This window comes from Eptesicus fuscus, chromosome 2, assembly GCF_027574615.1.
Source record: "Eptesicus fuscus isolate TK198812 chromosome 2, DD_ASM_mEF_20220401, whole genome shotgun sequence".
NCBI classification, from domain to species: Eukaryota; Metazoa; Chordata; class Mammalia; order Chiroptera; family Vespertilionidae; genus Eptesicus; species Eptesicus fuscus.
The window spans coordinates 77,139,040-77,157,757 of NC_072474.1; the positions used below are offsets into that span (position 1 = coordinate 77,139,040).

Sequence of the window (18,718 nt, forward strand, 5' to 3'; positions counted from 1 at the left end):
GAGGGTGCAGGCTGGGCTGAGGGACACCCCCCCCATGCACGAATTTCATGCACCGGGTCGGTAGTTGAGATATAATTTTCTAATTATGTGTATATTCCTTTTTAATTGTAATTGTATTGTTAAAATATAAAATATGTCATCTAAATCCATGTATTTTAAATAAAAAAACAAATATAATCTTACTGCTGAGTTATAGTACTAAAAGTCTGCTTTGATTTTGTTTTCAAAAAAGTGGTTCTACTTACAAAATATACTTTCTGATGATATTCTTCTTCAAACCATGGTGTCTAAAATTATATCCAGAATAATGATATTACATTTAACTTCACTGACGTCATAATCACATCATTTTGGCCGTCAACCTATGTCTATGTGAAAAAGTTCTGTCTAAGGTAACGATACTTTTTCGTTTTTCTAGAGAACAGCCACATGCAAATTCTAAGCATGTCAGATCTCATAGACTTAGCACCTCCTATTTAGATTAAGTTGTTTGAAATCAAGGGCTAAGTCCCATTTATCATGCAAACCAAAGATCCCTAGATAACTACTGTGCAAACAATTACACTCATTTTTCTATGATGACAAGGAAATGATCAGTGATTTAGTGATTCTTTCAGATTTCCATTTGGAGAGCAAATATTTTCCCCTCAAGATTTTTTTTTTTAATTACACACTTTTGAGAAGAGATATTAGAGGGAAATCCCAGCCTAGTGTGGGTGAATTGCTTAAACCATGCATACCGACCATTAAGTAGTTTTTATTTGAATGCCTATGATGACGTTAACCATAAACTCCATTTTCTGTCTTCTCTCAGCAGTTGCAGCATCCAGCGATCAAAGCCAGATTCCTATAATTGCTGTGTCTGTGACAGTGGGAGTCATTTTGTTGGCAGTGGTTATGGGCTTCCTCCTCAGTGGAAGGTAAGTGATGAAGCTGTGCTTCTCAACTTTTGCAGCTGATGTCTGCCCTACCTTGATCTGACCATTTGTCTATTCAGCACATCCCAAAGTAAACCAGGCAAGCAACACATTTATCAGTAGACAACCTCAATGTCTGATGTATTTCTTAAGCCTTACCTTGTCCCTGTGAGTGCTAAGTTTTAAGCACAGTTTATCTTTGTCAGGTATGCTTTCTTCACAAGAATAGTATTAACTTATTGTTTATTCTGTCATTTATAGAATCATATCTTTGATAGAGTTGTGTTTTTTTTTTTAATCTGACATTTGTTTCCTCTCAGAAGTATTTGTGGTTGCCTGCTTCAGTTTTAGCATTTGGGATAGACTGTGTCTGTGCTTAGTAGGTTGAGAGGAATGGGACTAATAATTCAAGTTAGCCAGCATTCTGGCCTAACAGGGTGATGGATACAAAGCAGACACTTGGGCAAACAAGTGTTTTGTGAAATAACCAGCCCTTGTAATGCCTGCTTTTATTTTCAGATTCTGAGTGATTTCAACCCCAATACATCAATCATAGTGTATATGGATTCAAAGTAAATTTTATTGAATGTTTTGTCAATAGAAACATTAATATGTGTATCATATATATACATATTTTATTTTGAAGAAAAATAAAATAGGTAGATCCCAAATAAAAACTTTCCTAAAATACATATAAATAATTAAATAGACAAATAGAAACATGATTGTACTCTATTCAACAACAAACATATTTAAATGTTTAATCTAGGCCATTGTTAAAAGGGATATTTAGTAATGAGAGCTTCGATTTGGAAATGTTTTGGTGTTAGAATATTATAGAAAACTTGATGAAAGTCTTCTTGGAAATACTTAAACCTGCACAAATATGTGAAATGTACTGTAAGGCCCCAAAAATAGTCAGGAAATCAATATTCATGATGATTTTGTTACTATTCTAGTCATTTACTTTTGGTCTTCAGCACTTATTCAAGTCATAAGTGTGCAGAATTAGGCACCTTTCAATACACTATTTTGAAAAGAATTATGACTATATCCATAAATTGAAGTAGAAACAATTTATTTTCATAAAACTAGTTACTTCCTTTGAACACCCTTTCTCTTTGTACCTGAAAATTCTGTTTCTTCTAGTTCTTGTCACTTACCAGTAAGAGTGCTCAGGCTTTTCTTAAGAATATATGTAGGAATCCATTGCTTACTTTTAATGTTAATATAACAGCAGTGCCTTTTTAGAAAATCTCTGGGAAGCTGTGTGTGTTCTGTGATGTCAGCTAGCCCTTTGCAGGAAGAAAGCTGGGGATCTAGTGCCCACTGATCTCTTCTCTCTAAACGTGGGGAGAATTCTCTACCTTTGTTCCAGATTTCTGGAAGATGAGCTAATTCCACCAGTCTTGTCTTAAAAACTTAGCTTAGATTTTGATCAAATAAGATCACTAAGTTGAGTAAATTGTAATTACTAAGAAAACTACCATGTGATAATGTGTCTTTTCTAGCCCCAAAGGGTAGATAATTGGGATACTTTTGCAGAACTCGTTTGTAATATAATTTATTTACTTCTGACTGAGAGGTGAGTTGTTTCTTCCCTTCCAATAACTCCAGAAGCATTACTTATATCTAGGGAATTGGGATCAGAAGAAGGTATTTTGTTTGTTGGGCCCACACTTAGGAGAAATTAGTAAAATAGGAAGAATGAATCAAGGTCTAGAAGCCAATAAATTTGTGTGCTTGTGGGTTTATTAAAAGACAAATCAAATATAACAAATATTTTATTGTAGTCTTTGCACACTATATTTATTTAACCTAAGTAATGTTAATGTAAATTTATTGATGACATACAGGTATATGGATTCTTCTTATCTGTATGTAAATAAGCACTTTTTGTTCATATATATGACTTAAAAGCAATTTGTTTTGTTATATTTATAACATTACACAAACTATTATTTGGTAACTCAATATAGCTTAGCATACACATACACAGAAATTCCATATGTAATACCTGAGTTTCTTGTATAAGAATAACTAAATTTTAGTATGATTACTTAGGTATGCTGGAATCACATCTACACCAAAAACACAAAATTAAATTTTCAGCATAACTAAATCCAAGATGTGGTAAGGTAAAATGTTAGATGCATTGTCTTACAGAAATATATTACTTTTTAAAAATAAAAGCCTTATGAATTTATGGTTTGTTGACTCATATGAATTTTTTTTTATTAATTTCAGCTTATGATGTTGAAATTAGGAATTTGCAGTTTAAAGGAAAACAAGTTTACCAAAAACCAATCTGAGATTTATATTTTTCTACCAGCAAATTTTTTGAATGAAAGTTTTATTCATTTTGTTGAATGCATATTCTTGAATTTCAGGGCATATTGGTTACATGCTAGAAACATCTTTGGCCATTGTATTTTACGTATCATAGAAAAGTAATTTTGTTTGTATTGTATAAATATGCTTATTCAAAAGCTAAATGATAAAATTCTTGATAGACTTTTCCCTTTTCATCCAAGGCAATGAATTTCATAATTTTTGCCTGGACTAAGAAAAATCTTACCTATCTTGTAGTATCTTGAATTAATTCAGCAAATATTTGTCAAACAAAAGAAAGAAAAACTAAATGAAGAAATGTTCCTTAAACCTTAAAAAAAATTGGAAAATTATCTTTGAATACTAGCAGTTTATTGGAAAAAAGTTTGTTGTAGGAATGGTCTAAAGACATTGAATTTTATGTGTCTCCCTCCTCTCTGTGCCAAAATGTGATTGATAAAAGCACACACACACACCCACACACACAACAGCATTTGAACAATTCTCTCACTTAGAACTTACTCTCTTATCACTTCTAATCTCTTGAATATTTTGTAAACCAGATATTTGCTCCTAGGTAAAATGGCTTTTAATTGCAAATTATTTGACTCTTCAGTGAAGATATGGATAAATCAGTTTTGATATATTGCAAAAATATGAATATCACTTTTATGTAATATTTATCCACAATTTATATTATCATTTGGGCTCAGGAGAAAATATATCTTAAAGATCCATATTCACTGACAATTTGTATTTTTATTCAGACCAAAAAAAAAAAAATTGAGGATTATAACACACTGAATACTATGGCACTAATCTATTTCAAAAAGGAAAAAAACAAAACTCTTTTATTCTAAAATACATTGAAAGAGCTGGCGGGGTCAATGGGGGTAAAAGGGGGTTATATCTAATATTTTCAATAATAAAGAATTATTACAAAAATAAAATACATTGAAAGATGAAAAATAAATCAAGTACAGAGACTTTATAAACTTCTTAGGATAAAACTGATTATGTAGAAACATTTTGGAGTCTTCCTACCTAGATATGGTTTTACATAATACAGACAAGCATTATTCTTACAAAGGAAAGGGTCTTATTTTAAAAATAATAAAGAATTATAACATTTTATGAATCTATCAATTTTAGAATTTGTGTGATTTTTCTGTTTAAAGGTGCTAAATATTCCATAGAGCATTGATTTTCAACCAGTGTGCCACAGTGCCTCAATAACTTTTAAAATATGCAATACCTGACTATTTAGTCAGGAACACTGACCTCTTTGCCTTTAGATTGTCAAATAAAATTTTAAAAAATGACAACAGCCAACACAACAATAACCGTCTAGTGTGAATGAATCATAATGATATCTATTTTTGTCAGAAAGGCAAAAAAAATGTTTTTTGGTGTGCTGTAGAATTTTAGTAATTTGTTTATGTGTGCCCTGAAATGAAAAAGGTTGAAAATTACTGCCATAGAGCATTTTCCAGAGGGTTCAGACTCTCCTTTTTACTTTCCTTCTTATTAATTTTACATGGTATTTTCCTAGAACAACCGAACAATTGACATGGCCTCAGCAAGCTATGAGCTAATTACTCTGGGGTGGATAGAGATGAAACTTCCTGATATGCACAGCATGTTTTAATTGTTTTTTAATCTTTCTCTTTTATTGGCAAAGACATTGCACATTGATAACTTTCTTATTATAGCCTAATTTTGTGGCTTTTTTTCTGTTATATACTATTTTATAGGTACAAATTGTTTAATCAATCAGGCTTTTACCAGAGATTGGCATTTTCACCATCTTCCAGTTTATGTTTGAAAAAGTCTATTACTGTGTCCTTCCCCTCTTTTTTCTTTTCTTTGAAAATGATCACTGATATTATTTAGATGGCATTTTTTCTCGGTGTTCCCATTTTATAAGGGGGCTTCATTTTGGAAATTGATTACTGGACACTTCTTAGATATAAAGCTTAAATTATCAGGATTTTTCGGTATAGAAAATACAAAGAAAACCTCTTTCAGTGGACAGAAACTTTATTTTTTTAACTTGGCTTACCATAGTCATCCTGAGATTAAAGAATACATTTTTAATACCTGTTTCTGATTCCTCATTTACTACATCTTCACAAATTTAATTAAATACTAAGAAAATATCAGACTTTGCTTTTTTATTTCAATTAATTCCACATATACTCTCAGTGGTTAAAGACACACACACTTCATACACATACATGCCACACATATTTACACACGTTTTGCATATAAACACAAGAAAGGTAAAGCTGTTTGCCAGTTGTAAAATTGGAAAACAAAACAAAACCAAAAAAAACACAAAAAAACACACAACAACTATAATTCCTGAAGAGATGGAAAGATCCCCTGAAGCTGTTTGGCCTTGGGTATGATCTTAAGGCTATTTATATGTGACTTTCATGCTATGATGTTCCTGAGGTGATAAATTTGGTCTTAGCAGTGGTTTAATGCCTGTAAAAACAGATGAACTATTTTCTGGGCAAAAGATCTTCTCTTGTTTATCCTGATCATATTAAAATACTGTGAGTTGACATAAACTCTATTTCCCTTTGTCTTACATTAAACAATGGAAATCAATCCTTTGAAATGTTCCTTAGTTTTCTGAGGCAAAACATTTTCACATTCACAGGTCAATGGATACTATACTTGGAGGCTAACCTATCAAACTTAAGATACTGAGGCCATATCATAAGTCTAGAGAAAAAAATCTATTTGTATAAAATGCTGCATTAGGTATTTTTATTATTGAGAATGATATTTAAATTTAACCTTTGCAGTTTTTTCAAGTCTCTTAATGTATAACAGGTTGTAAATTACAGAGTCCAGTCTCCCCAATCATCCATTACAAACATTAAGCATCATTTGCATATCAAACACTAAGATACTGTAGGTCCCGGTCACATGATGTAAGAAAACAATGTCTTTTTTTTTTTTTTTCCCAAACCGTTTCTATATTAATTTAGTAGTCTGTAAAATGGACAGAATTTTATAGACATAATTACAACAGCTATGGATAAAAAAGAGGAGTTTAAATTGGAATCACTTCTTTCATTGTTACACATTTCCTTGGACTAAAATGGTAGTCTGATTCATTAACTAAAAAAATACACGAGTTCTTATTATGTGCTTTTCACTGTTCTTATTGCTTGATGGAAAAATCTGCTAGACTTTTAAACTTTTTTTTAAGTTTATTTGGAGCCACATAACATAATTATGCTAGCATTTTGAATGCAATTATTTAATTCACACAAGTGCCAGAGTTCTGCCTACATTTGATATCAAAGCATAGATTCTTAAGTGAATACTTTTTAAAGACTGAAGTATTCTAAAACCTTCAGAGAAGCCCTTTTGCCTAATGGAAGTAACACAATAATAATATTGGTAATACCAAGTATAACATTCTCTAGCATGAATTACATAATACCTACGCTGAGGCACTCTTCCAGGAGTTTTGCATGTGATAACTGACAACACTATATCGAAGTACTAGTTCTGTCTCCAATTTATACTTGATAAAAGTATCTTCTTGCTGTTTCTTGAACACTGTAAAAATAGTCCAGTCTTAAAGATTTTGCAGTGGCTCTACTTGCTACCTAACACTCCCTTGCCCCCGAGAACCACATGGCTTCTTCTTTCTTTCATGTCTGTTCATTCTCAACCTCTCAACTGAACTTACTATGATGACCCGTGATTCCTTCTGCGGCTCACCAGACCCCCTCCCTCGGGTTTGTGTCTTCATAACACTTGTCACCATTATACACCATAATACGGATTGCCGTTATATAGCACGTATGTTTTTATTCTGTTGATTTTTTTGTGTGTTGACCCTACTAGAATATAAGGTCCATGATGGCAGGGCTTTTGATCTCTGGGCTTTTATTCCCTCTGGGACATTGTTGGAGCATAAGTATTGTATACAGTTAGTGAGGGCCTGGGGGTTGAAAGCAACTCTGACTTTAGGACCCTTCTCTTCATTAAAAACTTCCCAATTGGTGGCTTATTCTTATTCAGCTATGTGATTTGGGTGAAACTCTGAACTCTTATGTGCCAAGTTGCTGATTCTCTGCAGCTAAAATTATTGGTACTAACATTTAAAAACTTTCCAAACTTACCAGTAATATGAATAAAATACCTCTTAGAAATGAATGTCAGTAAGTAAAAGAAAGTAAGCAAGAAATACATTGCATTTTCTTTTTCTTTTTTTTTTTTATTCTTTCTTTTTATTTTATTGATTTTTTACAGAGAGGAAGAGAGAGGGATAGAGAGTTAGAAGCATCGATCAGCTGCCTCTTGCACACCCCCTACTGGGGATGTGCCCGCAACCAAGGTACATGCCCTTGACCGGAATCGAACCCGGGACCTTCGAGTCCGCAGGCCGACGCTCTATCCACTGAGCCAAACCGGTTTCGGCTACATTGCATTTTCATGAGTTCTCCCTCTGTCTTTACACATAAAAATTGTACCTGGTAAATTGTATTTATTCTATAATCACACACATCAAATGCCACCAACTCCATGACCATTCCTGATTTTGTCAAAGCTAATTTCACCTTTTAAAAAAATATGTATTTTTTATTGATTTCAGAGAGGAATGGAGAGAGAGATAGAAACATCAATGATGAGAGAGAATCATCCATTGGCTGCCTCCTGCACACCCCCTACTGGGGATTGTGCCTGCAACCCAGGCATGTGCCCTTGGCCAGAATCGAACCTGGGACCCTTCAGTCCACAGGCTGACACTTTATCCACTAAGCTAAACCAGCTAGGGCAAAGCTGATTTTACTTTAGCACTCTATCAAAACATTTTATTCCCAATTGAAAAAGTCTTAGGTCTTTATTTTATATATGTCTCCCCTGATAAGTATGTGCTCATCAGATTATAGGATAGGTTCTCAGTAAATATCCAATGACTGTATAAACATAATAGTGAAGCTGGAGTTCAGGACTCTTTTAAAATATGCTTCAAACTACTTTTCCAGTATGATCATTATATGTTTTTGACATGGACTCTGTTGGTTGCATAGGACAGATGCCAAATTTAAATTCCCTTAATCCAAAAGAGAATTATAGATCATATAGATGAAACATTGCAGAGGCTTTAAAAATATCCAAAGGACAGGCACTTACAGACTCAGGTGGTAAAATAGTGTCTGCTATGTAATTGGAAACACATGATTCAACAATGCTCTAGCATAAATAAAGTATTTGATGCCACTAATCAAAATGGGGTTATTTAGGTAGACCCTGGGACACTTTGATATTGACAGATAACATGAGGGAGAATGATCAGCAAGAGGAGACTGAGAAGAACTGGCCCATGAGGAAGCAGGAAAGCAGACAATTGTTGCATCCCTGAAGGGGGAAAGGTCACTGTGTTGAACCCAGCTCACTAGTGTAGAGCTCTTGCCCTTCACTCTCAGAGCTCACATGGCACAGGCTCTGACAGAAGCCAGATATGCAGCTGCACAGATTAAATCGATCATTAGCACTGGGACCTTAACTCAGCAGAGGATGGAGAAATTGCACTGCATGACGCAGCACAGTCGGAGCTCACACTTGACCCCCAAGATAGGGTCAGTCTCAGATGGTCCACATGAACTGAGAATGAGGAAAGAGTATCTCACTCTGTCTTTTTCTTTCAACTGTCAATATTAAACCTTACCCACATGTCAAAACCCACATCAACCATTCTTCCTATCATAAAATCTTCCCTATTCCCTTAGCCAAAGCATTCTATCTGGCAACTGAAATCTCAGAACAATATATCAGTATTTTTCATGGGATTTAACACTTTCAACCACAACTTAAATAGCGCATTGAGTAACTATCTTCACTTTTCTGCCACCATTAAGTACTTAGCGGACAAAGACTTCTGTGGCTCTCCCAGAAAACCTAATTGAATGAATATTTCATAAATTATTGAAATATTGATAAACGGTGCATCAATCAACTATTTCATGCGCTTTGTCTCATTTTTCTCTATTAATGTCAATAGTTTTGGAAAAGGAAAATGTCAGTAACTCTAACATAAGCCTAATTGAATACCTAACCTTATAAATCTGCTTTCTTCCTGAAAAATGAACATTTTGGTGCAATCACAAAATAAATGCAATGATTTCAAAAGTGTATTACATAAGAGTTAAGAAATCTTCACCAGCTTATATTATTTATTTGACATCTGGACTTGCTAATGCCAGTGTGATGATGCACCTGGTGATCTCAAGCAGCATTGCCTTCTTACCTTATAATAGACAAATATGCAAATTGACCTCACCTTTGCTATGCCCAAGCCACGCCCATCAGCCAAGCCACACCCACCAACCACGCCCACCAGGAAACTGTTGCAGGGACGTTGGGGTGTGGTGGAGCCCAAGGCTGGGAAAGCCTCGGGCGGAGGCTTTCCCGGCCTTGGGCACCAGCGGGGAGCCTGCATGGATTGCAGGAAACCACTGGGGGTCGACTCCTGCGATCCTTAGCAGGGATGTTGGGTGCGGCCAAGCCCAAGGCCACCGCCCAGGGCCAAGCCCAGACCCTGAAAGAAGGCAGAAAGCGGTGGCCACAGCCAAGGCCTGGGTCCCTGGTGCCAGCAGAAAACTGGTGCAGGCAGCCAGGTGAATGAAGGTCTATTGCACGAATCTTCGTGCAAACGGGCTACTAGTTTATAAATAATAATGTATGTCAACATATTTGTATTCCTCTCCTGATTCTCTTCAAGTTAGGAACATCATGGATAGGTTGATATATTTGGCATCTCCAATGTAACTAAGATTATTTAGTTTCAAAACTTGATAGGTTTTGATAAAAAATACTATATGAGCATATTTTACTGTAATACTCTTTTATTTTAAAATAATTATAGACAAATATTTGTAATCACAAGAGCAATCACTGGTTTTAGAAAAGAGCTCATCAAAAGCTATTCTCAGTGGTTTATGAATTAGCAATAGATGTGATTTTATAATACTGTAATAAATCCAGGCGTGTGTATTGATTTACTATCTGAGAGTTGTTATCCCATCTATTTTCTCATGATTGCATGCTTTTTTCTTCAAAGGCCCTGAATCAAAGATAATTAGTGAGCAGTTCATAATTTATTAATAACTGACAAATGGGGATCAGGGCGGAACAGTGCCAGGAAGAATAGGAGAATTGCAACAACTAATTGCTCACTGTGGGAAGTAAACCATCCTAGGAAACTGAACCCGAGAGGGTTCTTGGCTCAATTACTCAACATTATTGACTATCCCACCTGTGACTTCTCACAGATCAAACACTCAGGGAGTTATATGGAGGCAAATATTTGGAAGGAAAAACTCTATGGCAATGGAAACAAGTTAATATCATTGATTTGCAAAGCTGAAAATGATTTGAGCAAATAATCTAGGGACTCTCAGATTTCAAGGGTTAATCACAGAGCAGGTAAAAAACACAAGAGCAAAATATGTTTTTTGTGTGAAGCCCCATTTCTTTAAGAATGTGATCCCCATCTGAAAGTCAGAGCAGCGGACTAGCGTGCCATAAGATGCTGCGCTGTGAAGAAAGACCCTGCTAGGTTTCTGGGAATCTTACCAGGACTCTCAGAGACCACAATAGCATAGGCTCTCACAGGAACTTGATACCCAGCTCTACAGAGAAAATCAATAGCATCGCCCTATGCCAAAGGGTAGGACTCTCTATTCAACAAAAAATCAGTTTCCTGAGTCATGACTGGGAATATACTCATTGCTGAGAAATGAAACAAATGAACAAAATTGTTGTAGGTCTCCACCTTCAGCATACTAAATACTGTTTATATAGATATTATTTTATCTATACTGCTTCTGAGCTCTCAAATCTATTCTTCTAATCTAGTTTGTACCAAGATCATATCCATTCAAATGTTATAATTTAAAAATATTAAAATATTTTAAATTTTTAAAATAATTAAAAATATTTTAAATTCCTATTGGGAAATCATATATGGTTACAATTACAAATCCTATATAATAAAAGGGTAATATGCAAATCAACCCAACGGTGGAACGACCGGTTGCTATGATGCACACTGACCACCAGGGGCCAGACACACAATGCAGGAGCTATCCCTGGTGGTCAGTGTGCTCCCACAGGGGGAGCGTTACTCAGCCACAAGCCAGGCTGATGGCTGGCGAGTGCAGCGGCCCGCCTTCACGGCAGCGCTAAGGCAATGCTAAGGCAGTGCTAAGGATGTCTGACTGTGGCTTAGAGAGTGGGCCTAAGCCATCAGTCAAACATTGCCCATGGGCTTCCAGACTGCGAAAGGGCTCAGGCCGGGCTGAGGGACCCCTTCCCCACCGAGTGCATGACTGTCGTGTACCAGGCCTCTAGTATTTTATATAAACACATATTTATACACCATTATACACTTACACATATACATTTATACACCATTGTTTTATATAAAGCAATTGTAATCATAATAACCACTGTTATGTTATATACAAATATAATGTATTAAAGCAGTTGACATTTATTATCATTATATTTAATTTTAAACATATGACAATTATCATAATGTATGATTTTAATAATACAGACCAACAATAATAGAAAAAATGTACTTACATGGAATTTAAACAGTTTGATATAAAAATGAACATTTAGCCTCCTTTTAAGGTGTTCTCATAATTCAATTCCCATGATATTTTCTCACAAAATACACATTCTTGTTTGATAATTTTACTATAGTTCCACAATTACTTTAATTACTTGAGAGTGAAGTAGTTAAATTGAAACATTAGTCATTCTTGTTTCCTACTTTATATAGGTATAATGTTGATAGATGTGATTCAACTTTGGAAAAATATTCAATAGCCATAATGAAGAGAGCTAAATAAATCAGAACATAAATATTTGGCTTATTTATTTGACTAATCTTTTTTTTTTGAGCCACTCATGTTTTTAATTAATATTATTCTTTCATCAAGACAAATGAGTGTTTAAAATAAATCTTATTTCAGAGTTGTGCTTAACATATTTTTATTTTTAAGCTGCCAAAATTAGCATGACTTTTTGCTACTTTATCTGCCCTTACTTTTTTCTTTTCCACTTCTCTCAAAATAAACTAAAACCTAACATTGGTAAGTACAGGCAGGTTAGTCATGACAGTCATACACTTCTCTCTAAGAGGGCTTACAGATAGACCTGTGTCAGCTACGAAATGACTGCCAGTCAGAGAAAGTTCAGTGGGAGGAGCTTATGGTAACATTAGGCTTCTAGGAGTGGAGGTAACTGATTGTACAGTAAAGGTGTCTTCCTGTAACATAAACACATCATTCAGTGTTTTGTATCTCAACAATATTGTTGTGCCAGAACAGAACTAGGATAGGGGGCGAGTCCTAATCATTTGGGATGATTGCTGCACAGGTTGTGGTTTGGCCACCTGGATTGGCTGCTACAGATTTTGGATCAAAGTTCTATATTTTTATTTGGTCTGACCATTGTCAATACGTATATTCAGTCTGCCACTTAATATATTTTACTAAATAACACTACAGGCTTTTTATAAACTTAGTGCTCAATATATTTTTTTTAATTTAAAAGAAAAGAAAACACTTTAAGGAGTGCAGCCATAAATACACTGTGTATTTCTTTTATTAATTGATCAGGTGAATAACTAGTTCAAATCAGTGTCATTTTGAATATTATTGATTTATGATAAAATGTAATTTTGCTGTTAGGGGATAGAAATTATTTAAGAAGGATTTTGATTTATCAAATAAGTTAACAAAACAATGTCATTACAACGTTAGAGGAGGAAAGGGGGAGATAAGAAAACAAAATAATAGAGCAAGTGAAATTGAGATTAGGTGAAAATAAAAATTCTGCATTTTTGGTGATTTGCCAGTTTTTGAAGTCAGATATCAGTTTAAAGTTTGCTGGCTGCCCTGCCTATAATGGGTATAATGTCCTATTTCTTATTTGCTACTTGAGGAGAAAGTTGCATTTTCCAAAGGTTTAAAATATATCTATATTGGATAAGATAATGTAGACCAAATACATTAAAAATGCATTAGTGTTCTATCAACCATATCTAACTTACAGCTTACATTTATTTACATATATTATATGCACATGTAAATACAGTATATGAACACGTGTATATACTAATATAGTACTGACATTTAAGTATTTAAATTTGAGTGATAAAAATTAAATTATACATATAAAGGTGAAACAATTTAATTTTCTTGCTCAAAATATCACACTGGAGCTGCTTTTTGCAAAAATACTTGTGGATCATGCAACCCCTCTTTTGTTACGGGCTCACTACAGTATATTTTTCTGACATTGGTGACCGGTAGAGTTTGCTTTTATGATGGAATTTGACCCTTTGATATGCTTTCTGATAGTTTAACATGGACAGTCTAATAGTGAGACAGTTATGCAACCAGATAATTTTAATGTAACACCATTAGCACTGTATTTTTGACAAATTGGTGCAAGAATAAAATAGAGAATATGCTTATCTGTGCCTTAGTGAGTTCAGAAATATTGTTACAGAGATGGTAGATTTAAACTGGACCTGGAAGATGAAAATTAATTTTACAAGTTGGTGGAGTATATATGAGAAAGGCATGTAGGCATGGAGGCACATGCATGTCCAATTTACTGTGACTCCATAGACCTGTCTGAAATGCCTTACACAACCTTTGCCTGTGACTCAGCCCCATTTCTTCCTGCTTCATTAATAGTATGAGCTTTGTCTTATATGAATATGATAAATATATATTACATTCATATATATATATATATCTGTTTTACTCTAGCTCAAAGAGAAAACCTTGTATGTCAAAATATCCATCACTTCTTAAAGGCTCTCCTGATCCATCTGTGGCAAAACTAAGCTTTGCTTTCATATAAACTTATATAGCAAGTCTGTGGTTCAATAGCTCAGATAATTTTACAGTTTTGTTTTTTGTTTGAGATATTAGGATTCCCAGATAATCCAAGTAGCTGGTACTGAAATATAGAAGGATAAAAATTCTGCCATTTAGCATTAAACTTGCAATGAAAAGAAACCTGTAGAAATAAATGTTAGGGAAAAAAAAATCTTGTCATTTATAAGATAGAGGCTAGGATGAAATTTACACTCACTTAACAAACCAGTCTTCATTTGTAGATAATATTAAAATACCATTGTAAACAAATTGTAGGAGAATTATTTAAAATACTTACCAAAGAACAAATTGTTTTAAGCACCTACAGGAACTTGCCAAGCTTTTATTAACATGCAGACTATTACAAATGCAAACTGTTCTCTTTTATTCATTAAGTAAATTCTCCTAAGACTATTTTAAGACACATCACTCACTTCAAGTATTTATTGAGTACCCATTGGATCAGTGGTTCTCAACCTGGAGGAAATTTAGGATCAACTAAAAGCTTTTGAAAAATAATGATGCTGGGTCCCATAACCAAGATGTTCTGACTTAGTTATTCTGGGGCGAGGCCTGGGCCGTGGTTTTTCTTCCTGTGTGGTTTGTTTGTTGTTGTTTTAATCTCCCTGGTTGACTTTAATCTGTATACAGGTTTAGAATCTTTGCATAGTGGGAGTAGAAAGCTGTTTTTAGTATATATGATTTCTCATTCTTAAAGCATAGCACAGATTCTCAGTACATGTTTGCTAATAATGAGAATGATTTTGTCTACAACTGCAGCACAAAGTTTTTAAAAGGTGGTTAATATGTGATGAAATTTACTCTGATTTTCCAAATATACATGAGTAAGCAAACTGAATCTAACATGTTCAATAATATTTGCTAGTTGTATCATGCCTCTACCTATGATATTCATGGGAGAAGAGCCTGTTTTATAATGACCTCAGGCCCATTAAATTGATTAAGAGAAGTACGGTGAATTATCATTAAAGTATAGTTTGGGAAATAAACCAGTTCAAGTGCAGTCTAAAGAAAACTCACCTCAAGTTCTCTTTCTGCTTTCGTTCAGTTTGCTATTTCTAAGTCCTCTAATTGTCTTCAGAGAAAGGAAAAGGAGAGTTGCTGATTCCAACATTTAAGTGAATTAGTTTTTTTTGTTTTTGTTTTTGTGATGTTGTACTTAAAACAAAGGAATACTTACACATTGAACACTTAGATTTGTTAGTGTGTTTTTTTTTTAATTTTAAAACTTGAACTATCCTATCTAATAAAGAGGGAATATGCTAATTGACTGCCACACCCTCAAAGATGGCAGCACCCAGTCCCCTCAGCCCCCCAGCTGCCCAGAGTCACCTGAGGCTCAGGTAACCAGGGCCAGCCGAGGCTTGTGCTGCCGGCAGTAACAGCAGCAGAAGTGTGATGGGGCGTTGCCTTCCCCTGATCACCGGGTGTATGTAATTTATTGTGAATTAATTTATTAAAGTTGCTTAATCTGCTAATAAACTATTAACAAAGGAAGAAAGAAATGCCCAGACTATAGTTCTCCAGGAAAACATCTTAAATTTTCAACAGGGGGAGGGAGAGATGAGGCTGAGGGATTGGGTGCCACCCAATTATTAAATAGAAAGAGCTGGAGGATGTGGAAGAAGAAATTGTGCTTCCAGTACAGTATGAGGCAGTAACTGCTGCCCACATCTCACCGCCATAACTTGCTATCAGTGCCGTATTGGCAAAGCTGTTTCCTCTCACTGAGTCCCAGAATTGTTAGCACTATGATGCATATTAAAATAGGACATGTCAGTCTTGAAACAGAAAACAAGGAAAAAGCAAATGAGTTGGAAAGGCCCACTCCTCCTGTGAGCTTTTACTTTACACTTCTGAAATCTTATATGTATGTGTATGTGTCTGTTTGTTTCCACACCAAGCAATTCTCTGCAAACTCAACTGGGTGTCCCCCAATTCAATTCAGTTCTGTCATTAACTGGACTTTGCACTATAGGTTTAAGGACTCATCTCAGAAGACTTCTCCCTACTCTAGATACCAATCACAAGTAGTAGGTCCTTTGGTTACCTAAAGCTTGTTCCACATGGCTATTGTTAACCTAAAAATAGAAGGCTGAAGTATGAGGCAACAAGCAGTTATTTGAGATCCAAGCAAATAGCTATTCTAGGAACATTATTCAGCCAGAGATCCAAATAGTGTTCCCTTTAGGAGGTGAAGGCAGGGGGTATTTATGAGAAAGGGAAGGGGAATAATTACATGACTAGAAGGAAGGGATTTCTATAGATACAGATAAGCTAGCATACTGATGTTAATTCTAAAGAATGTCTTTAAATTTCAGTCCCCTAGTCATTATGTCAGCTTTATTATTATCTTTGCAAACAGTTGTTTAGGATACAGTGATTCTTCAAAACCAGTCCAAAGGTTATTTGGCCCAATTTTAACATTCCAAAGACTGAGGCATAGGATGTACAAGACAGTTCTGGGATGGCAGCTATGCCTCCATTTTAAAGTTGCTGCATTTATATTATTTGTCACAATTCAAATGGGAGTTTCCCTTTACTCCTCTCTTTGAATTCAATCATTTGCTAGTACGGTTCATAGAACTCGGAACCACACTCTTAGGTTTACCGTATTTTATAGCAAATGATATTGTAAAGGATAGAGATGAATAACCAGTCAAGGGGATGCATAGGGCAGAGTCTGTAAGGCTCCCCACTGTGGGAGCTTTCTATCCCTTGATTTGGGATGTGACACCCTCCCGGTACATGAATGACTTCCCCAACCCAGCAACTCTCCAGATACCTTTTGAGATGTTTATGGAGGTTTCATCATGTAAGCATGAATGATCATTACCTTCTCTGGAGAATGATGGGAGAGGCTGAATATTCCAAGCTTCTAATCACAATCAGCCTCCATCTGGGAGCCCACCAAGAGTCACCTCATTAGAGCAAAAGACAGTATTACCACCCAGGAAATTCCAAGATATTTAGGAGCTTTGTGTCAGGAACTAGGGTCAAAGAGTAAATGATGGAACAAAAGATTCTCCTAGCATCTTATTTGCAATGGTTTTGAAACCGAAATGTGGGGAGTGAGTCCAAGTTTGTTGTCTTGCAAAATCGGAGAATGAAGTCGTGGACAAAAACAGTGGAACCCAAGTTTATGGAGAACATCCATGGGAATTAAAGTCTATTATTCTGTCTGTAGAGTCCCACATGGCCATAAGCCACATAAGTGAAGTCAGGAACCCATTGTGTGCCAGGGAGAAGGGAGAAGGGGAGAGGAAGCCAGTGCCTTTTAATTTAGAGGGTGGAGACAGTCTTGCTAGTTCCTATTGGTCTTTTTAAAGAATTCTGCCTTAGTAACATCCTTAGGATTGGTTACACACCTCACTGCCTTGTGATTGGTTATCTGCATGCTGCCTGTCTTAGCAATATCCATACATTTTAAAGTTCATTCCTCTTGCTCTTGTCCTTCCAACCCCACCCAGTTGGGGTGCCTTAGTAAATCTATATAGCTGGGTTCCCCATTTTTATCTCCTCCCCCCACTTTCCCACCATGGTCCTAATTCTTGGCTGCCTGGCTTCCTTCTGTTTCCTCAGTTTTAGGAGCTCTGTATCAGGAACTGGAGGAAGACACCAATATATATATATATATACTAGAGGTCCAGTGCATGAAAATTCATGCACTGGAGGGGGTTGGTCCCTCAGCCCGGCCTGTCCTCTCTCACAGTCTGGGAGCCCTCAGGGGTGAGAGGCTACCCGGCGATCAGGGGAAGGTGACACCCTCATCACAACACTGCTCCTGCCACTGCTGGCAGTGCAAGCCTCGGCCGGCCCTGGTTACCTGAGCCTCAGGTGGCCCTGGGCGGCTAGGCAGCCACTTTCCAAGGCTTGCCTGCACCTCTGGCCTGCCCTGGGTGGCTGGGCAGCCAACATCTGAAGCTTGCCTGTGCCTCAGGCCCACCCTGGGCAGCTGGGCAGCCAACATCTGAGATTGCCTGCACCTCAGGCGTCAGCTGGGCAGCCACCATCCAAGGCTTGCCTGTGCCTCAGGCTGGGCCTGGGCAGCTAGGGGGCTGAGGGCGGGTCCAGCTGCACCATGGGGCCTGCCGCGCCCCCTGACTGGGCTGAAAGGACTGTGGGACTCCAGCGGGGCTGAGGGGACTGGGCACCGCCATCTTTGTGATGGTGTGATGGTCAATTTGCATATTCCCTCTTTATTAGATAGATTATTAGATAGAATATATATTACTTCACATCAAGATGTGCGAGTGCCAGGCTTGAAACTTGATTGGTTAAGACTCAGAGGTCCTCTGATGTTTCAAAATCCATTGACCAGGGATTATCGCTCAGATAGTATAATTTTGATAAAGGACCTTAGGCAACAGCAGGTAGACACCTATAATCATCAGGGAGTGGTAACAAGCTCTAGAGTGAGAAGGAAGCTGAGAGCTAAAAAAGGTTTTAAAAAGTGCTACATGTAACTATATCCTATGCCAATTTGCCTAGACTACAGCTGGGGAATAGTGA

General features: G+C 36.2%; 1 protein-coding gene across 4 annotated transcripts in view; it reads left to right on the top strand.

Moving 5' to 3' along the window:
• Positions 1-18,718, top strand: part of EPHA5 (EPH receptor A5) — a 339,786-nt gene that overhangs the window by 260,075 nt on the left and 60,993 nt on the right. For 2 of the 4 annotated variants that reach the window (XM_054728753.1, XM_054728760.1), the window contains exon 8: positions 815-920. In XM_054728753.1, the coding sequence (XP_054584728.1) occupies positions 815-920 (106 nt within the window). The remainder of the gene's footprint in view (positions 1-814; positions 921-18,718) is intronic. The other 2 variants (XM_054728756.1, XM_054728763.1) reach the window with 1 other exon arrangement.